General features: G+C 45.3%; 1 protein-coding gene across 1 annotated transcript in view; it reads left to right on the top strand.

Moving 5' to 3' along the window:
- The first annotated feature begins 2,136 nt into the window (after positions 1–2,136).
- Positions 2,137–20,811, top strand: part of CUNH1orf198 (chromosome unknown C1orf198 homolog) — a 59,623-nt gene continuing 40,948 nt past the window's right edge. Inside the window, exons 1-2 of the mRNA XM_089654608.1 lie at positions 2,137–2,616; positions 17,545–17,595. Of these exons, the coding sequence (XP_089510734.1) occupies positions 2,275–2,616; positions 17,545–17,595 (393 nt within the window). The 5' untranslated portion in view covers positions 2,137–2,274. The remainder of the gene's footprint in view (positions 2,617–17,544; positions 17,596–20,811) is intronic.

Here is a 20,811-nt window from a genome sequence, read left to right as displayed (position 1 = left end):
TCTCCATGCAGTATACAGCAGAGGCCGTGACAGAGATGTATATAGAATCCCTCAATGAAGTATACAGCAGAGGCTGTGACAGATGTATATAGAATCCCTCCATGCAGTATACAGCAGAGGCTGTGACAGAGATGTATATACAGGAATCCCTCCATGCAGTATACAGCAGAGGCTGTGACAGAGATGTATATAGAATCCCTCAATGAAGTATACAGCAGAGGCTGTGACAGATGTATATAGAATCCCTCCATGCAGTATACAGCAGAGGCTGTGACAGAGATGTATATACAGGAATCCCTCCATGTAGTATACGGCAGAGGCCGTGACAGAGATGTATATACAGGAATCCCTCCATGCAGTATACGGCAGAGGCCGTGACAGAGATGTATATACAGGAATCCCTCCATGCAGTATACGGCAGAGGCTGTGACAGAGATGTATATAGAATCCCTCCATGCAGTATACAGCAGAGGCTGTGACAGAGATGTATATACAGGAATCCCTCCATGCAGTATACAGCAGAGGCTGTGACAGAGATGTATATACAGGAATCCCTCCATGCAGTATACGGCAGAGGCTGTGACAGAGATGTATATACAGGAATCCCTCCATGCAGTATAGGGCAGAGGCCGTGACAGAGATGTATATACAGCAATCTCTCCATGCAGTATACAGCAGAGGCCGTGACAGAGATGTCTATAGAATCCCTCCATGCAGTATACAGCAGAGGCTGGGACAGAGATGTATATACAGGAATCTCTCCATGCAGTATACAGCAGAGGCCGTGACAGAGATGTATATACAGGAATACCTCCATGCAGTATACAGCAGAGGCTGTGACAGAGATGTATATACAGGAATACCTCCATGCAGTATACGGCAGAGGCTGTGACAGAGATGTATATACAGGAATCCCTCCATGCAGTATACGGCAGAGGCTGTGACAGAGATGTATATACAGGAATCCCTCCATGCAGTATACGGCCAAGGCCGTGACAGAGATGTATATACAGGAATCCCTCCATGCAGTATACAGCAGAGGCTGTGACAGAGATGTATATAGAATCCGTCCATGCAGTATACAGCAGAGGCTGTGACAGAGATGTATATACAGGAATCCCTCCATGCAGTATACAGCAGAGGCTGTGACAGAGATGTATATACAGGAATCCCTCCATGCAGTATACAGCAGAGGCTGTGACAGAGATGTATATAGAATCCCTCCATGCAGTATACAGCAGAGACTGTGACAGAGATGTATATAGCATCCCTCCATGCAGTATACAGCAGAGGCTGTGACAGAGATGTATATAGAATCCCTCCATGCAGTATACAGCAGAGGCTGTGACAGAGATGTATATACAGGAATCCCTCCATGCAGTATACAGCAGAGGCTGTGACAGAGATGTATATACAGGAATCCCTCCATGCTGTATACAGCAGAGGCTGTGACAGAGATGTATATAGAATTCCCCCATGCAGTATACAGCAGAGGCTGTGACAGAGATGTATATACAGGAATCCCTCCATGCTGTATACAGCAGAGGCTGTGACAGAGATGTATATAGAATTCCCCCATGCAGTATACAGCAGAGGCTGTGACAGAGATGTATATAGAATTCCCCCATACAGTATACGGCACAGGCTGTGACAGAGATGTATATAGAATCCCTCCATGCAGTATACAGCAGAGGCTGTGACAGAGATGTATATACAGGAATCCCTCCATGCAGTATACAGCAGAGGCTGTGACAGAGATGTATATAGAATCCCTCCATGCAGTATACAGCAGAGGCTGTGACAGATGTATATACAGGAATCCCTCCATGCAGTATACAGCAGAGGCCGTGACAGAGATGTATATACAGGAATCCCCCCCATGCAGTATACAGCAGAGGCTGTGACAGAGATGTATATAGAATCCCTCCATACAGTATACGGCACAGGCTGTGACAGAGATGTATATACAGGAATCCCCCCATGCAGTATACAGCAGAGGCTGTGACAAGATTGTATATAGAATCCCTCAAGCAGAGGCTGTATCCATGGAAGGCTGCGTGTCGGGGAGGAGGAGGACCAGGAAGTCCAGAAAAGGACAGCCTGGAAGGAGGAGGAGGATAGCGGGGAGGAAGTGACTTTTCTGTAGAAGGACGGAGGAGGAGGAATGTGGAAGGCTGGATTCCCGGACTCCTCAGTGCCAGTGTAGCTGGAGGCTGCCAGGGACACCATCACTGAAATCAGGGACAACACAAAGGAGCCGCTCCAGGCACACCAATGGCTTCTATGGCGGCTGCAATAGCCGCAGCTCGGACTGCTGTGTCGGGTAACCGGCCCCTGGATGAGAAGGAGAGGAATCGCTTCGCCTATTTCTCCTCCCTCAACTCCATGGCCAAGAAGATCATGCAGGATAAGGAGCGGATCCGCCAGCGCTATGGCACTCAGTGGGAGAAGATGCCGCCCAAAGAGCAGGACGATGCCATAGACAAGAACCTGGTGGACCCGGAGCTGCAGAGGAGATATACCCTACACAGGGGAGCCGCCGACACCCAGCCTGACCCCTGCTACCCCGTCCTCAAATCCCAGACCGGCCAGAAGGTGGTGCACTTCGGGGAGGAGGTGGGTACACTGACAGGGACACCCTGCATGGGAAGATGGCAGGGACACACTACATAGAATGATGGCAGGGACACACTACATAGAATGATGGCAGGGACACACTACATAGAATGATGGCAGGGACACCCTGCATGGGAGAATGGCAGGGACACACTACATAGAATGATGATAGGGACACCCTGCATGGGAAGATGGCAGGGACACACTACATAGAATGATGATAGGGACACCCTGCATGGGAAGATGGCAGGGACACACTACATAGAATGATGACAGGGACACCCTGCATGGGAAGATGGCAGGGACACACTACATAGAATGATGGCAGGGACACCCTGCATGGGAGAATGGCAGGGACACACTACATAGAATGATGATAGGGACACCCTGCATGGGAAGATGGCAGGGACACACTACATAGAATGATGATAGGGACACCCTGCATGGGAGAATGGCAGGGACACACTACATAGAATGATGATAGGGACACCCTGCATGGGAAGATGACAGGGACACACTACATAGAATGATGATAGGGACACACTACATAGAATAATGATAGGGACACCCTGCATGGGAAGATGACAGGGACACACTACATAGAATGATGACAGGGACACACTACATAGAATGATGTCAGGGACACACTACATAGAATGATGACAGGGACACACTACATAGAATGATGATAGGGATACCCTGCATGGGAAGATGACAGGGACTCACTACATAGAATGATGACAGGGACACCCTGCATGGGAGAATGACAGAGACACACTACATAGAATGATGATAGGGACACCCTGCATGGGAAGATGACAGGGAAACACTACATAGAATGATGACAGGGACACCCTGCATGGGAGGATGACAAACACATGGAGGGTGATAGGGACACCCTGCATGGGAGGATGACAGGGACACGGATGATGACAGAGACAATCTGCATGGGAGGATGACAGGGACACGGATGATGACAGACATGCTGCATGGGAGAATAACAGGGACACGGATGATGACAGACACCCTGCATTGGAGGATGACAGGGACACGGAGCATAACAAAGACACCCTGCATGGGAGGATGGCAGGGACATGGAGGATGGCAGGGACACCCTGCATGGGAGGATGGCAGGGACACCCTGCATGGGAGGATGGCAGGGACACCCTGCATGGGAGGATGGCAGGGACACCCTGCATGGGAGGATGGCAGGGACAAGCTGCATGGGAGGATGACAAGGACACAGAGGATGACAGAGACAAGCTGCATAGGAGGATGACAGAGACAAAAAGTAGCGCAAGTACATTTTGGAACGACGGGTGACAGAACGCTCAGACCCCATTCACACTTGAGTGTTTTTTTCAGCTCGAAGCTCGACTCTCAAAAACGCTCAACAAATAAAATCCCATTACTTCCAATTGCCCCTGTTCACACTTGAGCATTTTGTTACCTGTACCAAAACGCCTATCCCTCAAAAAAGTACTTGGGCTACTTTTCAGGCAGATCTGAGCATTTTGTCATAGACTTGAATGGAAAACCCCTGAACAGTGGGAATGAGAATTTTTTTCAAGTGTTTTTTTTTCAGGGGTTTTCAGCTCAAACAGCAGCTATTTCTATTTTTATTGGCCACAGCAAAAATGCCTAAATGAAAAACTCCTATAATATTTGCAAATCTGCTCAAAGACACCTGGAAAACAAAAACACTTGAAAAATGCTTGGCTCAGTGTGAATGGAGCCTCACGTGTGAACAGGGACCACTGGAAATAATAAGATTTTACTGGTTGAGGTTTTTGAGCGTCGAGCTGGAAAACACTGAAGAGTGAACGGGGTCTTAGAAATTACAATTAGTTGGTGTAAAACGTACCTGTAAATAAAAATGTTAGATACTAAGTTATATATACTTGCCGTCCCCCTGTCCTCCATATCTCTGGGCATGACGTCACCGTCCTTCCAGGAGGATTCCTGAGGAACACAGAGCAGGTGAAATCTCGTAATAGGACACTCCGGTCTGCTACAAAGTGTCTCTTCATGAGATTTTGGCTACTCTGTATTTTCCAGGATCTAGTAGGAAGGAATGTGATATCCTCACCTAGGCACCACGGGCAGAAGACGGGAGTTGATTGAGGTTAAATCCGAACTTTCTTTCTTTCCAGGTAGATTTCCACCTCCTAATAGTAGGGATTTCTGAAGAGGGAGGGGGCAGATAGTGTAGTGTATGCATTTTACTACATATGTACTATGTAAATGGTTGCTGATTTAATGGCCATAACAAGGTGCTTATTTTTTTCTCAGCAAGGTTTGCATGATGCTCCTATAAAGTAAAAAGGACGAATGGTAGATTCTCCTTTTTTGTCTTTGGCGGTCATATGGTATTTAAATCCAGACTTCTTTTTTGTTCTTCAGTTCAAACACGGCGCAAAACAATCAAAAATGGATATTTGGGAGCTCAATCATACCAGCCCCATTTGGGCAGTGTTGCCCAACACATAGACAAAGCAATTTGCCTTATATCCTGTTTATTTTGTTCCCACTAACGCTCTGTCAGGGGCGGACTGACCATTTGGAAACTCGGGCACTGCCCGAGGGCCTGGGGTCAGTAGTGGGTTCCCATGAGATGCCCCTGGTACCTTTTTCATAGGCTTTTTTGACTTTGGGCAAGGACACAGGGGCCCCATGATCCCCTATTGCCCGGGGGCACCATGAGTTGTCAGTCCACCCCTGCTCTGTGTTGATGTGCTCTGAAGACGTAGGGCATGTTGCATTTTTACATGCTTCCTGCCCCGCCTATAGCAAAATGATGGCAGAGCAGGAGCTTTCCCATCCTGGATGGATGTCCTTCCAGTCACACTCTAGCGGCCACACTGCAGCTCAGTCTTTTACCCGCTGTATCCACTGAACACAGCAGATGACAGATCATTGTACAAGGCCGGCCTATGGGCAGCACAGCGGCTAAATGGTTAGCACTTCCACTTGGCAGTACTAGGGTCATTGGTTCGAATCCCAGCCACGGCACCTCCTGCCTGGAGTTTGCATGTTCTCCCTGTGCCTGCGCGGGTTTTCTCTGGGTACTCCGGTTTCCTCCCACACTCCAAAGACATGCTGGTAGGTTGATTGGATCCTGTCTAAATTGGCCTTTGTATATGAATGTGAGTTAGGGACTTTAGATTGTATGCCCCTTGAGGGTTAGGGACTGATGTGAATGTACAATATATATGTAAAGTGCTGTGTAAATTGACGGCGCTATACTGTATAAGTACCTGAAATAAATAAATGTGATCGCTGTGAGCAATCACGTCAGTTTGTACTCAGTGAATGCCTTTCATTCATAGCCATTCATCATGTACCATAATGATGATCTCTGTGATTGGTCACAGTAATCACATTGCACAGACAGGGCCAATCACAGCGCCACTGTATCATGTGATAGCTGTGGCCAATCCAGCTATCACAATAGTACATACTGGCAATGAATGGATGCCATTAATAAAAATGATTTCTTACAACAGTGATCACTATTATAAGCAATCATAGTGTAAAACATCTCCCCAGAGTAGTACAGTATCACTATGGCAACCCTGCACTGCTCTGGGTACCATACATTAAAAAAGAGATTAAAAAGTAAAAAAAAAAGAGAAAAAATATTTATTTTACATACTGTCACAAGTCAGTATCCCTAATCACCAGTACAGCATCATGTGATGACGCTGTACTGCTCTGGTGAAAGTTTGTGAAAAAACATTGTGCAAAAAAAAAAAATTATTTAAATTTCTTCATTTTACAAAAAATGTAATTCAAAAAACTCATAATGCCATTTACTAAATGGCTTGGACTTTCTGCTTTCCAAAAAAGGGTCATTTGGGGATATCTGTGCTGACTTGACACGTTGGGGCCTCGAGTTGACATAGGCAGTCGGTACATCAGGACTGATCAAATTTCAAAAACATAGTTTGTAGACTCTATAACTTTCACACAGATAAAATACTATACACTGATTTGGATTATTTTTTACTAAAGAAATGTAACAGAATGCATTTTGGCCTAAATGTATGCACAATTTTATAACAGAAACAAAGAAGAAAAATTGGTTTGTTTTTTTTTCAAAATGTTTGGTATTTTTTAGTTTATGTAGCAAAGAAAAAAACCCTAGTGGTGATTAAATACTACAAAAAAAAACTAGTTAATTTGAGTACAGTGTTGTATGACTGAGTAATTGTCATTCAAAGTTGAAAATTGGCCTGGGTAGGAAGGGGGTGAAAGTGTCCGGTATTGAAGTGGTTAAACAGCTCTAGAACACATTGCTTCATGCTGCCGAGTACAGAACTATTAGGTTTAACAAAAATTAGGGAGAAAAAAAACAAACGCTGCAACACTTTGTACAACACTTCACTAAACTCATACCAGCACTTTCTTTATGAAATAATCATTTAATACAGTGGTTCTCAACTTTCCTAACGCCGTGACCCCTTAATACAGTTCCTCATGTTGTGGTGACCCCCAACCATAAAATTATTTACCCAGTAATTATAATTCATGAGTGTCGTTTTACCTCCAATACTGCTGCTTTCAACACAGTAGCTGCTTTTAACAGAGTAGCTGCTTTCAACACAGCAGCTGCTTTCTACACAGTAGCTGCTCTTTACACATCGGAAATGTGTTTTCTGATGGTCTTAGGCGACCCCTGTGAAAGGGTCGTTCGACCCCCAGGTTGAGAACCACTGATTTAATAGCAAACATACTGTATCTGACAACTAATCCCAGAGTCAAAGAATAGGGAGGGATCCCAGCTTTGTTCAGTGGAACAATCTGGGGTTTGGTAGTTCTTGCATGCTTTCCTGATGTCACAGAATTTGCAAGGGGCTATAGAATATCATTGGGGAGAGCTTGACAATCATTCCAGATCTGTCATAGTGCAAACTGCAAATTTATATTTGTTTCAATCTTTTTATTGTACATTTTTGTATTACCAAAAATTGTTTTCATGTAACATGCATTCACTGACAGATAAAATGGAACTCTATCCATTTTCTTTTCTCCTTTCAGACTCTAAGCCCTGGTTCACACTAGATCCGACTTTGAAAGTTCAAAGTCAGATGGCAGTGCGACTTCAGGTGCGACTTGATAGACATCTGTGCGACTTCATGCAAGTTGCACCCAAAATCAGCAAAATTCGTCAGAGTCGCACCGATTTAGAACGGTTCCATTGCCAATCATTGTATGCAATTTATCGTGCTTTTTGAATGGACAAATCACATGACAAGTTGCATCAGTGTAAACCAGGCTAACAGATTTTTTTTATTGCAGTTTCTGTTCCCATTGGGATTTGCTCTCATTACTTGCATAGAGAATTGACAAGATGGCAAGTGATCCTGTCACTAGTCCCTAGTGCATGTCACTGGGGGAAGATATGAAGGGTGGTTTCTCTGGTGGGGCAAAAAAAGTTTACGTGGAAATTCTACTTTTAAAGTGCACATCTTCAGACTTGTATGCTGTAATGCAGGGGGCCTTTAGAGTTGCCAATTGCATTGTTGGATGCTTTCATGCTTGAATTTCTGAAAAGTTGATGAATGAATGCTGGACTTCCTGAAAAGCTGAGATTTTTTTTTTCCTGGGCGAACTGATGATATGTTGAAATTTGCCGCCATGCTGTTAAGGTTGTAACTTGTCAAGGTTGTAACTGTAAGGTTGAATTTAAGTGACTCTTGGGAGTATATATATATATATATCTATCTATCTATCTATCTATCATGATGGATAGCTATACTGATATGGACTGGGTAATGTGTTAGGAATGCAGGGATGCCCCATCGTTTGATGGAAATGAAAATTATCAACGTACAGAGGACTGAATTCAAAGACACCCCGAAAATCAAAGTGAAAAAATTATACTGCAGGCTAGTCCATTTTGCTGAAATTCCATTGCAGCAACTCACAATAGTACTCAGTAGTTTGTATGGCCGCCACGTGCTTGTATGCATGCCTGACAACGTCGGGACATGCTCCTAATGAGACGATGGATGGTGTCCTGGGGTATTTCCTCCCAGATCTGCACCAGGGCATCACTGAGCTCCTGGACAGTCTGAGGTACAACCTGGCGGCGTTGCATGGACCGAAACATGATATCCCAGAGGTGTTCTATTGGATTTAGGTCAGGAGAATATGGGGGCCATTGAATGGTATCAATTCCTTCATCCTTCAGGAACTGCCTGCATATTCTCACCACATGAGGCCGGGCATTTTCATGTACCAGGAGGAACCAAGGACCCATTGCACCATTGTAGGGTCTGACATTGGGTCCAAGGATTTCACCGCGATACCTAATGGCAGTCAGGGTGCCATTGTCTAACCTGTAGAGGTCTGTGTGTCCCTCCATGGATATGCCTCACCAGACCATCACTGACCCACCACCAAAACAGTCATGCTGAACGATGTTACAGGCAGCATAACGTTCTCCATGGCTTCTTCAGACCCTTTTACATCTGTTACATGTGCTCAGGGTGAACCTGCTCTCATCTGTGAAAAGCACAGGTCTGCAGTGGTGGACCTGCCAATTCTGGTGTTCAATGGCAAATGCCAATCGAGCTCTATGGTGCACAGGGCCCACTAGAGGATGTCGGGGCCTCAGGCCACCCCCATGAAGTCTGTTTCTGATTGTTTGGTCAGAGAAATTCACACCAGTGGCCTGCTGGAGGTCATTTTGTAGGGCTCTGGCAGTGCTCATCCTGTTCCTCCTTGTACAAAAGAGCAGATACTGGTCCTGATGATGGGTTAAGGACCTTCTACGGCCCTCTACCTCTCCTAGAGTAACTGCCTGTCTTTTGGAATCTCGTCCATGCTCTTGGGACTGGGAGACACAGCAAACCTTCTGGCAATGGCACGTATTGATGTACCATCTTGAAGGAGCTGGACTGCCTGTGCAACCTCTGTATGGTCCAGGTATCGCCTCATGCTACCACTATTGACACTGACCCTAGCCAAATGCCAAACTAGTGAAAAACAGTCAGAAAAGATGAGTAAGGAAACAAAATATCAGTGGCCTCCACCTGTAAAACCATTCCTGTTTTGGGGGTCATCTCATTGTTGTCAATCTAGTGCACCTGTTGGTAATTTCATTAACACCAAAGCAGCTGAAGCTGATTAACAATGCCATCTGCTACTTATCTGACCAGATCAATATCCCAGGAGTTTATTTGACTTGATGCCAGGGGTGGATTGACAACTCATGGGGCCCCCGGGCAATAGGGGATCATGGGGCCCCTGTGTCCTTGCCCAAACTCAAAAAAGCCTATGAAAAAGGTACCAGGGGCATCTCATGGGGCCCCCTACTGACCCCGGGCCGAGTTTCCAAATGGTCAGTCCGCCCCTGCTTGATGCTATACTCTGATTAAAAAGTGTTCAATTTTTTTGTGAGCAGTGTGTCTATATGGATGTTTGTACGTGCATATATATTTTCTAAGCTGGGAAAGTACATTAGTAATACCAGTTCTGCTGTCACTGAACTCAAACTTTGCTCTCTTGCAAAGCTACACCACTAAAATCTTCAGCAACCAGCACTCCCGAATGTGGCCGATGCCTGCGCCTCCCTACCATGTGAATATGGTTCCTCTAGTATGTCTGTGCAGCTCCAAAGGGACAAACTAAGGACAAAACACCTGACAGGGCAACAAGTGAAACCTGTGAATCAGCATGACAGAACAAATTAATGAAGTGCAGCCTGTATAGTTCTCAGTGTGAGCACTTTAACCGCTGCTCAATTGGTCAGTGATGATCTTTCAGGACCCTCTGTTATCTAATCACTAATTTAATACAGTGTAATAACCGCATAGCGTGGCCTTGCTGCTGATCATGCCTTTGTTTCCTTCTTTCCACATCTTCTGTCCAACAACTTTAGAATTATACAATTATGGTTATATGTGTGTAGCTGTGATCAAAGAGAGATCTTGTGGTACTAAAATACTTTCCTACAAAGGGCTAGTAACTCATGAGAAAGGCAGGCTTTTCTCATGGGGATCCTTCTCTCAAGATGAGGATCTGTAGCTGATACAGTATGACTTTGCTATCCAGCTGTATTTGCTAGTTGGCTGGTTGTGCAATTCCTATAAGATAACAAGACAGAGCATCACTTGTGGTAGTACATTCCTTTGTTTAGAAGTATAGTGGATTTGGAAGGGACCTTTACACCCCGGTCACATTGGGTGCGACTTGGCATGCGATTTGCATGCCATGCGAATTGCAAATCGTATGACAAGTCACACCCTACTGTCTGCTATTAAAGCGAATTGGTTGTAGCTGCACCAATTGCTAAAGTAGTGCATGCACTACTTTTGTTGCGATTTGTATAGACATCTACGTCAGATGTCTTGCAAATCGCAACTGAAATCGGCAGCTCACCCGATTTTGAAATCGTGCGACTTCACTGTAAGTCCCACGATTTCATAATCGGCTTTGATGTGAGCGGGGGCTTAAGCTGTTGGTGATTGTACATTGTGGTGGAAAATTTTTGTGAGAGCTGTATAGTAGGGCCCCACTCACACGGGGCGTACTAAAGCGTATTCCCATGGAGTGCTGTGTCATCCTGCGCACTCCTCGCGGTCCAGGGAAATGTGGACGTATCTGCATATGGGCGGACCCGCCTGGAGACTGATAGAGGAGCGGTGTCTCGGTTCCTATGACCATCGGAAATATGTGTTTTCCGATGGTCTTAGGAGACCCCTGTGAAAGGGTTTTTTCGACCCCCAAAGGGGTCGCGACCCACAGGTTGAGAACCGCTGCTCTATAGTCTCCGTTTTATATTGTAAAGTGCTGAGCAAACTGTTGGCACTATATAAATCTTGAATAATAATATTACTGATAGGCAGAGCATGTGTCGCTGGCCAGTCCAGAGACTTTTAATCAAGATGGCAGACAACAGTGTTAGTGTGTGCATGGAACAGCATGTGATGAAGAAGTTTCTTGTGAACAAAGGCATAAAATCCATGGAGATCTACAGAAGACTTCAAGCACAGTACAGTGATGGGACGCTCAGCTGCTCAATTACCTCAATGATGATGAAGTAAAGCAGGATATCCTAGGATGGTTCAGGCGTACTGATAGCTTTCCATGCCAAAGCTTTCCAGGCATTAAACGATGGGACAAGTGTATAAATGTAGCAGGGGAGTATGTTGAGAAGTAAATACCGTTTACACTCCTTGAAATTTGTTTTTATTATATAGATTCAAACATTCAGTTTGACTTGAACACCCCTCATATAAATTTCTAAATGAAGATCATAGCATAGGGAGGAAACTATTCAGTCTCAGGTCACTCGAGGACATGTGGTCACTAAATTAAGCTGGAAGAGAAACGGTTTTAACCTTAAACTGTGTAAGGGATTCTTTACTGTTCGAGCAATCAGGATGTAGACCTCCCTTCCACAATTGGTGCTGTTGGCAGGAAGTGTTAATATTAACAAAAACTATTAGGTGGGCATCTTGGCAAACACCATATCCAGGGATATTGAAAGTGGTAGAGACAAAAACACTTACACACACCCACACAGGTTGAACTGGATGATCTGATGTCTTTATTCAACCTTACCAATTATATAACTATATGTTCCACAGGTGTCAGAATAGTTTAAAAAAAAAAAGAAAACCTAAATTAATTAAAATGAAAGTGCAGAGCTAAAGCATAAGTGACAAATGCAATCATAGAGTGCTTATGTGAATAGAAGTGTTCATACAATAAAAAAAAGTCTAAGATCATATAAAATCATAGAATCATAAAAAAACTCTAAAAATCTGAACATAACTAGTGAATATAAATAGTCCGTGGCCCTACAGGTCACAGAAGTGCCAAGTGATACGTATGTGCTTTTTAGCAATATTAGAGATTATACATAGTCCATGGCACTACAGGTCACAGCAATGCCCTGTGTTCATGGAACTACAAGGTGCATCAATACCAGCTGGGATGCTCGACAGTGCTCATGATCCAACATGGGAATCCACCACTTTCTATGGATGTGCACTCACCAAAACGCTACTTGTATAATAGCATTAATGCTGATCCTTATGGGGGGTTCTCAGGAAACCATAAATAGGGACCGGACTTTTCCAGGGTCAGGGCTATGCAAAACCAGCCAAGGATCCGGGGGAGAAGCTCACCACAGGAGCCGAAGGTATGGCAATATAGTGTAGTATTTATTGTAAATAGTTAAAAAATAATCCATGTGGATACAGCAAAGAGTTAAATGCATAAAAGCATACCAAGATGCCCGCTGCTCCGAACTCCGGCCGCGGCTGCGTGACGTCAGTACGTAAGGCTCACCGTATTATCTGTGCTCGCCTTATATCTTGTGTTATAAAACTTATAAATTGTTTAGGCAATCAATCAGGTCCATCTTTTGTTGGAAAGATTTTCTTTTCCAGCCACATCTTATGTGTCAAACAAACTTTTTTTACCATGTCTGCTAACTTCCTGTTTGGATCCCATAATATGGGGGCACAACAATAGAAATTGCGCATATAAAAATTTGCAAGATTAAATCTGGTTTTAATTATCATTTCTCTTTAGTTTTCCGTCTTGCCACATGTATACCGTATACGGTTAATACCGAGATAAAACCTTTCCACTAAGGCCAAATGAGTGCTTGGTATCAGCTCTGTCATCACAGTCTACCTAGTATGTTTATCAAGTGTTGAAATGCATTTGAGACGTGTTCAGCAAGTCATTGAATGATATTTTAGACGCCCGTCAGCTTCTAGCTACATTAAGGAGTACTCATGTTTTTGACAGAAGTTGATACTCTTTTCACCAAAGTATCATTAAACTGAAGATAAATTATAGTCCTCATGTTAAAAAATGTCATAACAATCTTTCTTTTTTATTTCATATATCTGTTCCATTCAGCCAAGAATTCTCTGTTTGCAGCATTTACAGCCCTATAGCATTTTAGCTGTCAGTTTTTGTATATATTCTGGGGAAATTTCAATCTTTGCCTTCAGTAGTTTTTTCCAGATCTGTGACTGGCTTGTAGGGTATTATTATGTTCTGCCAGTTGTGCCTGCAAGTCAGTGAAAGATCTTACTGTGGCTTCCTATATTATAGGTTTATATTGACTAGACATTTACTTGGTATTGAACTTGAACTTTGTACCAATCTAAGGCTGGTCACAGGGGATGGCATGACCTTGTAAATAGCATGATAACCTGTCTGCTTCATTACTTATTGTATCTTCTGGAAACCTTACACCTTGCCAGACCCAAAGTTGCTCCATACTATTTTCTACAGAAGACATCAAGAGAGATCCAGCATTCTTACATTTGCTGTTTGTCTCACAAACATTCCCCTTCTTGATCTGAACCCCTCAGACATGTCCATAATACTCCATAATACTCCATAATGTCCATAATACTCCATAATGTCCATAATACTCCATAATGTCCATAATACTCCATAATACTCCATAATGTCCATAATACTCCATAATGTCCATAATACTCCATAATGTCCATAATACTCTATAATGTCCATAATACTCCATAATGTCCATAATACTCCAGTCATTTGATCTTTTGATCATTTGAGCTCTTTTATTCATTTGCCAGTTTCAGATACGGCTTTTTCTTTGAAACTGTACCTCTATGGCCAGACAGTGGTTTCCAATGTACTTCTCTTCATGAGCAGTTGTGCTTTTGGGTCTTCCACTTCTTTATAGATCCTGGTTAGGATGTATTTTTTTCTTCAGGACAGTTTTACCTAAGCACTTAATGTGATAATAAAGGCTTTTTTTTTTAAATAACAAACACATCATACTTACCTGCTCTCTGCAGTGGTTTTGCACAGCACAGATACTCCTCTTCTCGGGTCCCCCACCGGCGATCCTGGCTCCTCCCTCTGGTCTGGTGCCCCCACAGCAAGCAGCTTGCTATAGAGGCACCCACTGCTCTGTGTGTCCATTCACACACAGCCGTGGCTTAGCCCTTCCCCCTCTCTCTTCTCATTGGCTCACTGGCCTCAGCCAATGAGGAGAGGGAGTCTGGGGATAGACTCCAGGTCACATCACTGGAACGAGATGGGGCTTAGGTGAATACTAGGGGGTCTGGGGGAGCTGCTGCACAGAGAAGGTTTTTTTTACCTTCATTCATAGAATGCATGAAGATAAAAAACCTTGAGCCTTTTACAGCCACTTTAAAATCCCCCTTAAAAATTGTTGAGCCCTCTCGTAAATACATACACACACGTATGAATGTAAACGCATGCGTCAGGGGCACCTACTTACAAAAACGTTGATTGCGCTACACGTGTTAAAATACACTGCACAGGCCAGAGTAAGAGCAATAATTCTACGTCCATTATTCAAGGTTAAAGTGGTTGTAAACCCTTAAATATAACCAGTGAATTGACTGGCCTCAGCTGATACACAGAGATCAAATAAACCCTCTTACATAAGTTGTACCTATTTATCTGCAGTATTATATTCACTACAACAGTTCAAAGTCCAGAATTTATACAGCTTGTCTGAGCATTCAGAAAATAGGGGGCAGAGAACTAAAATTACACTCTGCAGCACTCTGAGGAGAACTCTGAGAGCTGATTATTATTATACAGTATTATACAGTACAGCGCTGTACATTATAGTGGGGGACAGAACATGAGACAATACAGTAACAAAACCGTACATGAGGGGTTCGAGGGCCCTGCTCTTTCGAGCTTACAATCTAGGAGGGAGGGGATAGTGGTACAGGAGGAAGTGGCTGTGGGGATGGAGTGGTAGGAGGAGTGGAGGAGATCAGCTGTTAGGTGAGGGTGGGGTAGGCTTCCCTGAAGAGATGGGTTTTCAGGGTGCGCCTAAAGGTGAGGAGGGTAGGTGACAGTCTGATGGATTGGGGTAGTGAGTTCTAGAGGATGGGGGAAGTCCTGGAGAAGTCCTGCAGTCGGGCGTGGGAGGTGGAGACCAGGGAGCTAAAAAGTAGGAGGTCTTGTGAGGAGCGAAGAGTGCGGGTTGGGCGGTATTTGGGTATCAGGTCGGCGAGGTAGTTTGGGGCAGCATTACTGAAGAGAAGGAACACCCCACCCCCCCTTCACATGGCACACAGGAACAGAGCTGAGGCTGTCAATCTGCTCAAAGTCCCTCCACTGTCTTCTGATAGCAGAAGAAGGAAGTAGCAGACAGAAATGACATTTTGGGCTCTTAACCGCTTCCCGACCGCCCTATAGCAGATATACTGCTACAGGGCAGCATGTGTGTGTGTGTATATATACGTGATTTTATATTTCCGGGTAGGGGGCACGCACCCTACCCGCACTGCCATTCACAGCTGTCAATCACCGGGTCCCGGCCGGTGATTACTCACCGGCACCCAGTGATTGCCAAGCATCTCCGACGAGGAGAACTGTTTGCAAACAAAACAGTTATTCTACCTGTCAGCTCATGCACACTGCTTTGGATGGCTGTGCACAGCACAGCCATGCAAAGCACTGTGCTTACAGTGAAGCACATGGACACAGCACATAGTAAAATAGCACACAGTTAACCCATTGAGCGCCCCTCATGTTAACCCCTTCCTGCCCAGTGCCATTAGTACCGTCTTTAGCATTGATCACTGTATTGGTGTCACTGGGGATGTCAGTGACACCAGGTCAGTTCCCTCCAGTGTCAGAATGCCCGCTGCAGTCCTGCTATAAGTCACTGATTGCTGTCATTACTAGTAAAAATTTTAAAAATCCCAGTATATATACCGCCATTTGTAAACTCTATCACTTTCACGTAAACCAATTAATTTACACGTATTGGGTTTTTTTTGTTTTGTTTTTTTTTTAGCAAAGACATGTAGCAGAATACATTTTGGCCTAAATTAGATTTTTTAAATTTTTTTACTGGACATGTTTAATAGCAAAAGTCAAAAATATATATATATTTTTTTCTCAGTCTCTTTGTTTATAGCGCAAAAAATAAAAATCAAATACCACCAAAAGAAAGCTCAATTCATGGAGAAAAAAGGACCTAAATTTAATTTGGGTGCAGTGTTCCATGACCGCGCAATTGTCAGTTAAATTAACACAGCTCCGTAACGCAAAAAATGGCCTGGTCAGGAAGGGGGTTAAATCCTATGGAGGGCAAGTGGTTAACTGAGACAAGTATGTGCTATGCTTTGTTCATATTTCATGTCTGAGGTTTGCAGCCACTTTAACTCTAAACTGATGACCTGTAGGGGCTTTTAAAGTGTCACTTATGGAAAATATAGGGTATCGAAGTTTGTTGCCATTTCATGGCCACACACAATTTTATGGCTGGACATGTTGGATATCTGTTCACTTGGTGCAACTGACTCTTTTATAGTTTACCAAAAATTTTGTAATATATTGCATTTATGCCCTGAAAGTTGCTTCAAAGTAGTACTCGAGTCGCCTGGCAAAGTCGCTCGACTTTCAGGTCACAGTAGTGTGAACCAAGACTTAGGGGTTTTACGTAATCTTCAGACCTAAAAATGACACACAAAGTTGAATGAGTGGGAAGAGTGACTAATCCCCTCTTCCATCCTATGCTATACGGATCCCAGCAAGGGAAACCACCCAACAGTTTCCATTGTGTGGGGGTGCCATTAGTTCCTATTGGCTCTGCTATCAGCAGCGTGTTTTTGCTACAGGTGCAGGAGAGCATACAATTTAGACGTAGTACCATATATAGTGTCAATCTAGCCTAGCTATTCTGCAGAACAGACCATCCAGCATTGTATACTTGGTGCTTTTATGTGCCAGCTCTGTACTGTGTTTTATTCTTTGGATTTGCAAGATTGTTTCTTGTACAATAGGGTTCTAACAGCTAAAGCAGGTGCCTTCATATGGAACTGTTTGACAATTAGACATGCCCACAGATTTAGGCATAACTTGTAATCTAATAAAGATGTGAGCGTATGGATACTGACATTTAATCACTCTTTTTTTCAGGACATAACATGGCAAGATGAACACTCTGGACCATTTTCTTGGGAAACTCGAGTAAGTTATATTTTATATTGCTTGATATTGAAGATTTTTATTTTTTATTACTGATTTCTGGGCAGCAGTGGTCTGATGCTTTTTGAATACGTTATGTATACTGCTGCAGAAGTTAAGTGATTGGGCATGGGTTTTGGAAAGAGTGGAAAAAATGTAATATCTCTGGCAGGTTTTCCCCAACTTTCTGTTTCTGTGATACCTGTTCAGGAAATGAGTTAGACTTTAATAAATGAGTTAGACTTTAATATTAGTTGGCGCAGTAAAGTCTAAGTTCACCTTTTAGAAAAAATAATTGCACATATGTTTGCAGAATAAAAAATGTGCATTTCTTGTTCCTACAGGAGCCTGGAAAGCATTGCATCCGCAATCCGTGTTGGGCTTGTGCATACACTTAGCCCTGGATCACATCTGCCGCTGTGGATCCGCACGAAAATCCGTGCAGCTGCACCACCCGCACAGAGGAATGCGGACCCGCAGGCGGGTGCCATTACTTCTAATGGCACGCCGCCCGCACTGGAAAACGCAACCGTACTGGAAACCGAGGTTCCCGTGCGGGCTGCGTTTTCGGAAGAGGTGCAGAGACTTCTTCCCTGTGTGTCACGGGGCACAGGACTCCATTCAAATGAATGGGCTCTTCTGACCGCGCAAAATGCGGCCCGCATGGCCGCATATATGTGAACCAGGGCTTACTCCAGCTTTCTTGCCTGTACAGGCTTTCTGTTAGAAAGGTGGAGGAAGTATCAGTGAACTATGTGGGCTCTCTTCAGTCCATTGAGAACTACAAGCTGTCTGCTGTGGTGGCAGACGGCCTTGTAGTTTTATCACTCACAGATTGCTGTGAATGAATGACAAGCCATATAAGTGGAACTCCACACAACCGTGCTGTTTTTAAAATGTGGCTGCGGTGAGAGATCTCCCACCCTTTGGCACAGTGGAAGGGGTGAGCGGGGGAACTAGTTCGAACATGTTACATGTTGCACCCTAAATATGGGTGTAACATGTTTATAAAGGTGAACTTTGCCTTTAAGTTTAAGGGCCAGTTCACACCAAAACACAGGAACCCACATTCCTGCACTGCATTCAAAACGCACTGCGTGTGCGATCTGCTGCAGGTGTCAATGTATTTCTAGCGCAAATGCAGTGCCTTTGTCTGCAACAGATTGCATTGTACCACTGTACTATGTGGCTTACCGCCATCCACGACCTCTTTGTTTCCCGCTCCCTCAACCTCCTGGCGATCACGGAAACCTGGATCCAGCCCACTGACTCTACCTCCCCTGCTGCACTCTCCTATGGAGGTCTCACCTGGACCCACTCACCCAGACCTAACGGTCGTAAAGGTGGTGGGGTTGGTCTGCTCCTGTCACCGCAGAGCACCTTCCAAGTCCTCCCAAACCCCCCCTCCCTATCCTTCTCCTCCTTCAAGGCCCACTGCGTCCGACTATTCTCCCCAACCCCCCTGAAGATTGCTGTGATATACCGGCCTCCTGGATCCATACCCCGCTTCCTGGAAGACTTCTCCTCCTGGCTACCCTTCTTCCTCTCCTCTGAGCTACCCACCATCATTCTTGGGGATTTCAACATCCCTGTCAACCTTGACAACCCGGACACAGCCCGTCTCCTCCACTTAACCTCCTCCTTTACATTTGCACAGTGCATACAATCCACCACCCACTCCGACGGTAATATCCTTGATCTTGTCTTCTCCAACCGCTGCGCTCCCCACAACCTCACTAACACCCCCTTCCCTCTCTCTGACCACAACCTGATCACCTTCTCTATCTCCTCGTCCTCCAACGCCTACCCCTCCAAATGTCACACTACTACCAGCCGTAACCTCCGCAACCTTAACCCTGCCCCCCTCCACTCTGCAGCTGATCAACTCCACGACCGCATCCTCCCCCTGTCCTGCCCCGACTTGGCTATGACTGCCTACAACAACGTGCTGTCAGCAGCCCTTGACTCATTAGCGCCTTTAACCACACGCAACATCAGACTCCGACCGCTCCAGCCCTGGCAGACTGATCACACCAAAACCCTCAAACGACGCAGTCGTGCCCTGGAGCGACTATGGCGCAAAACAAAATCCCAACAAGCTTTCACCTGCTACAAATCTGCCTTCCACACCTACACCTCCTCCCTCCATGCTGCCAAACAAGCCTACTTCCTGACCCTCATCAAGGCCCTCTCCTCCAATCCTCGCCGACTCTTCTCCACCTTCAACTCTCTACTCTCTCCACCCCCACCTCCACCCAGCACCTCACTCACCGCCCTTGAGATTGCCAATCACTTCAAAAACAAGATTGACACAATTCGCAAGGACATTGCCGCAACTCACACGCCCTCTCAACCCGTCCCCTCTCACACAGCTACCCCATCATCCCCCCTCCCCCTCGACATTACCCGCAGGGACTTCGTCACTGCTCAAACTCCCTCCAACCCCATTCCCCCTCACTCAGCTACCCCCTCATCACCCCTCTCCCACGGCCCCACCACTGCTCTGACCTCCACTCCCACCCCACCCTACATTCCTCATACTGAAGCTCCCCCAACACTCCACACCTTTGACCTTACTACCATCGAGGAAGTCTCCAAGATCCTCTCTGATGCCCGCCTCACCACCTGCCCCCTCGACCCTATCCCCTCACAATTCCTGCGACCTCCCTCCCCCTCCATCCTACGCTCCCTCACCCACATCTTTAATCTCTCCCTCTCCTCCGGCACTTTCCCCTCCCCACTGAAGCATGCACACATCACCCCCATACTTAAAAAGCCCTCCCTGGACCCCAATGACCCGAACAACCTCAGACCCATCTCCCTGCTCCCACTTACATCTAAACTCCTCGAGCGCCTCGTCTACACCCGCCTATGCTCTCACCTCAACGACAACAACCTCCTCGATCCCCTACAGTCTGGCTTCCGCCCCCTACACTCCACCGAAACCGCCTTACTCAAACTCTCCAACGACCTTCTAACCGCCAAAGCTAATGGCCACTATTCAGTGCTCCTACTCCTTGACCTCTCTGCGGCCTTCGACACAGTTGACCACCCCCTCCTCCTCAAAATACTACACTCCCTCGGCCTCAGAGATTCTGCTCTCTCCTGGCTCTCATCCTACCTGTCACAGCGCTCTTTCAGCGTTACCTATAATGCTACCACCTCCCCCTCACTCCCCCTCTCTGTTGGGGTCCCTCAAGGCTCTGTTCTTGGGCCCCT

This window comes from Staurois parvus, unplaced genomic scaffold (assembly GCF_062004578.1).
Source record: "Staurois parvus isolate SC_StPar_1 unplaced genomic scaffold, SC_StPar_1.0 ptg000780l, whole genome shotgun sequence".
In the NCBI taxonomy this organism is placed as follows: domain Eukaryota; kingdom Metazoa; phylum Chordata; class Amphibia; order Anura; family Ranidae; genus Staurois; species Staurois parvus.
The sequence above is the reverse complement of the archived record's forward strand: the minus strand, read 5'-3'. Positions and strand labels throughout refer to the sequence as shown.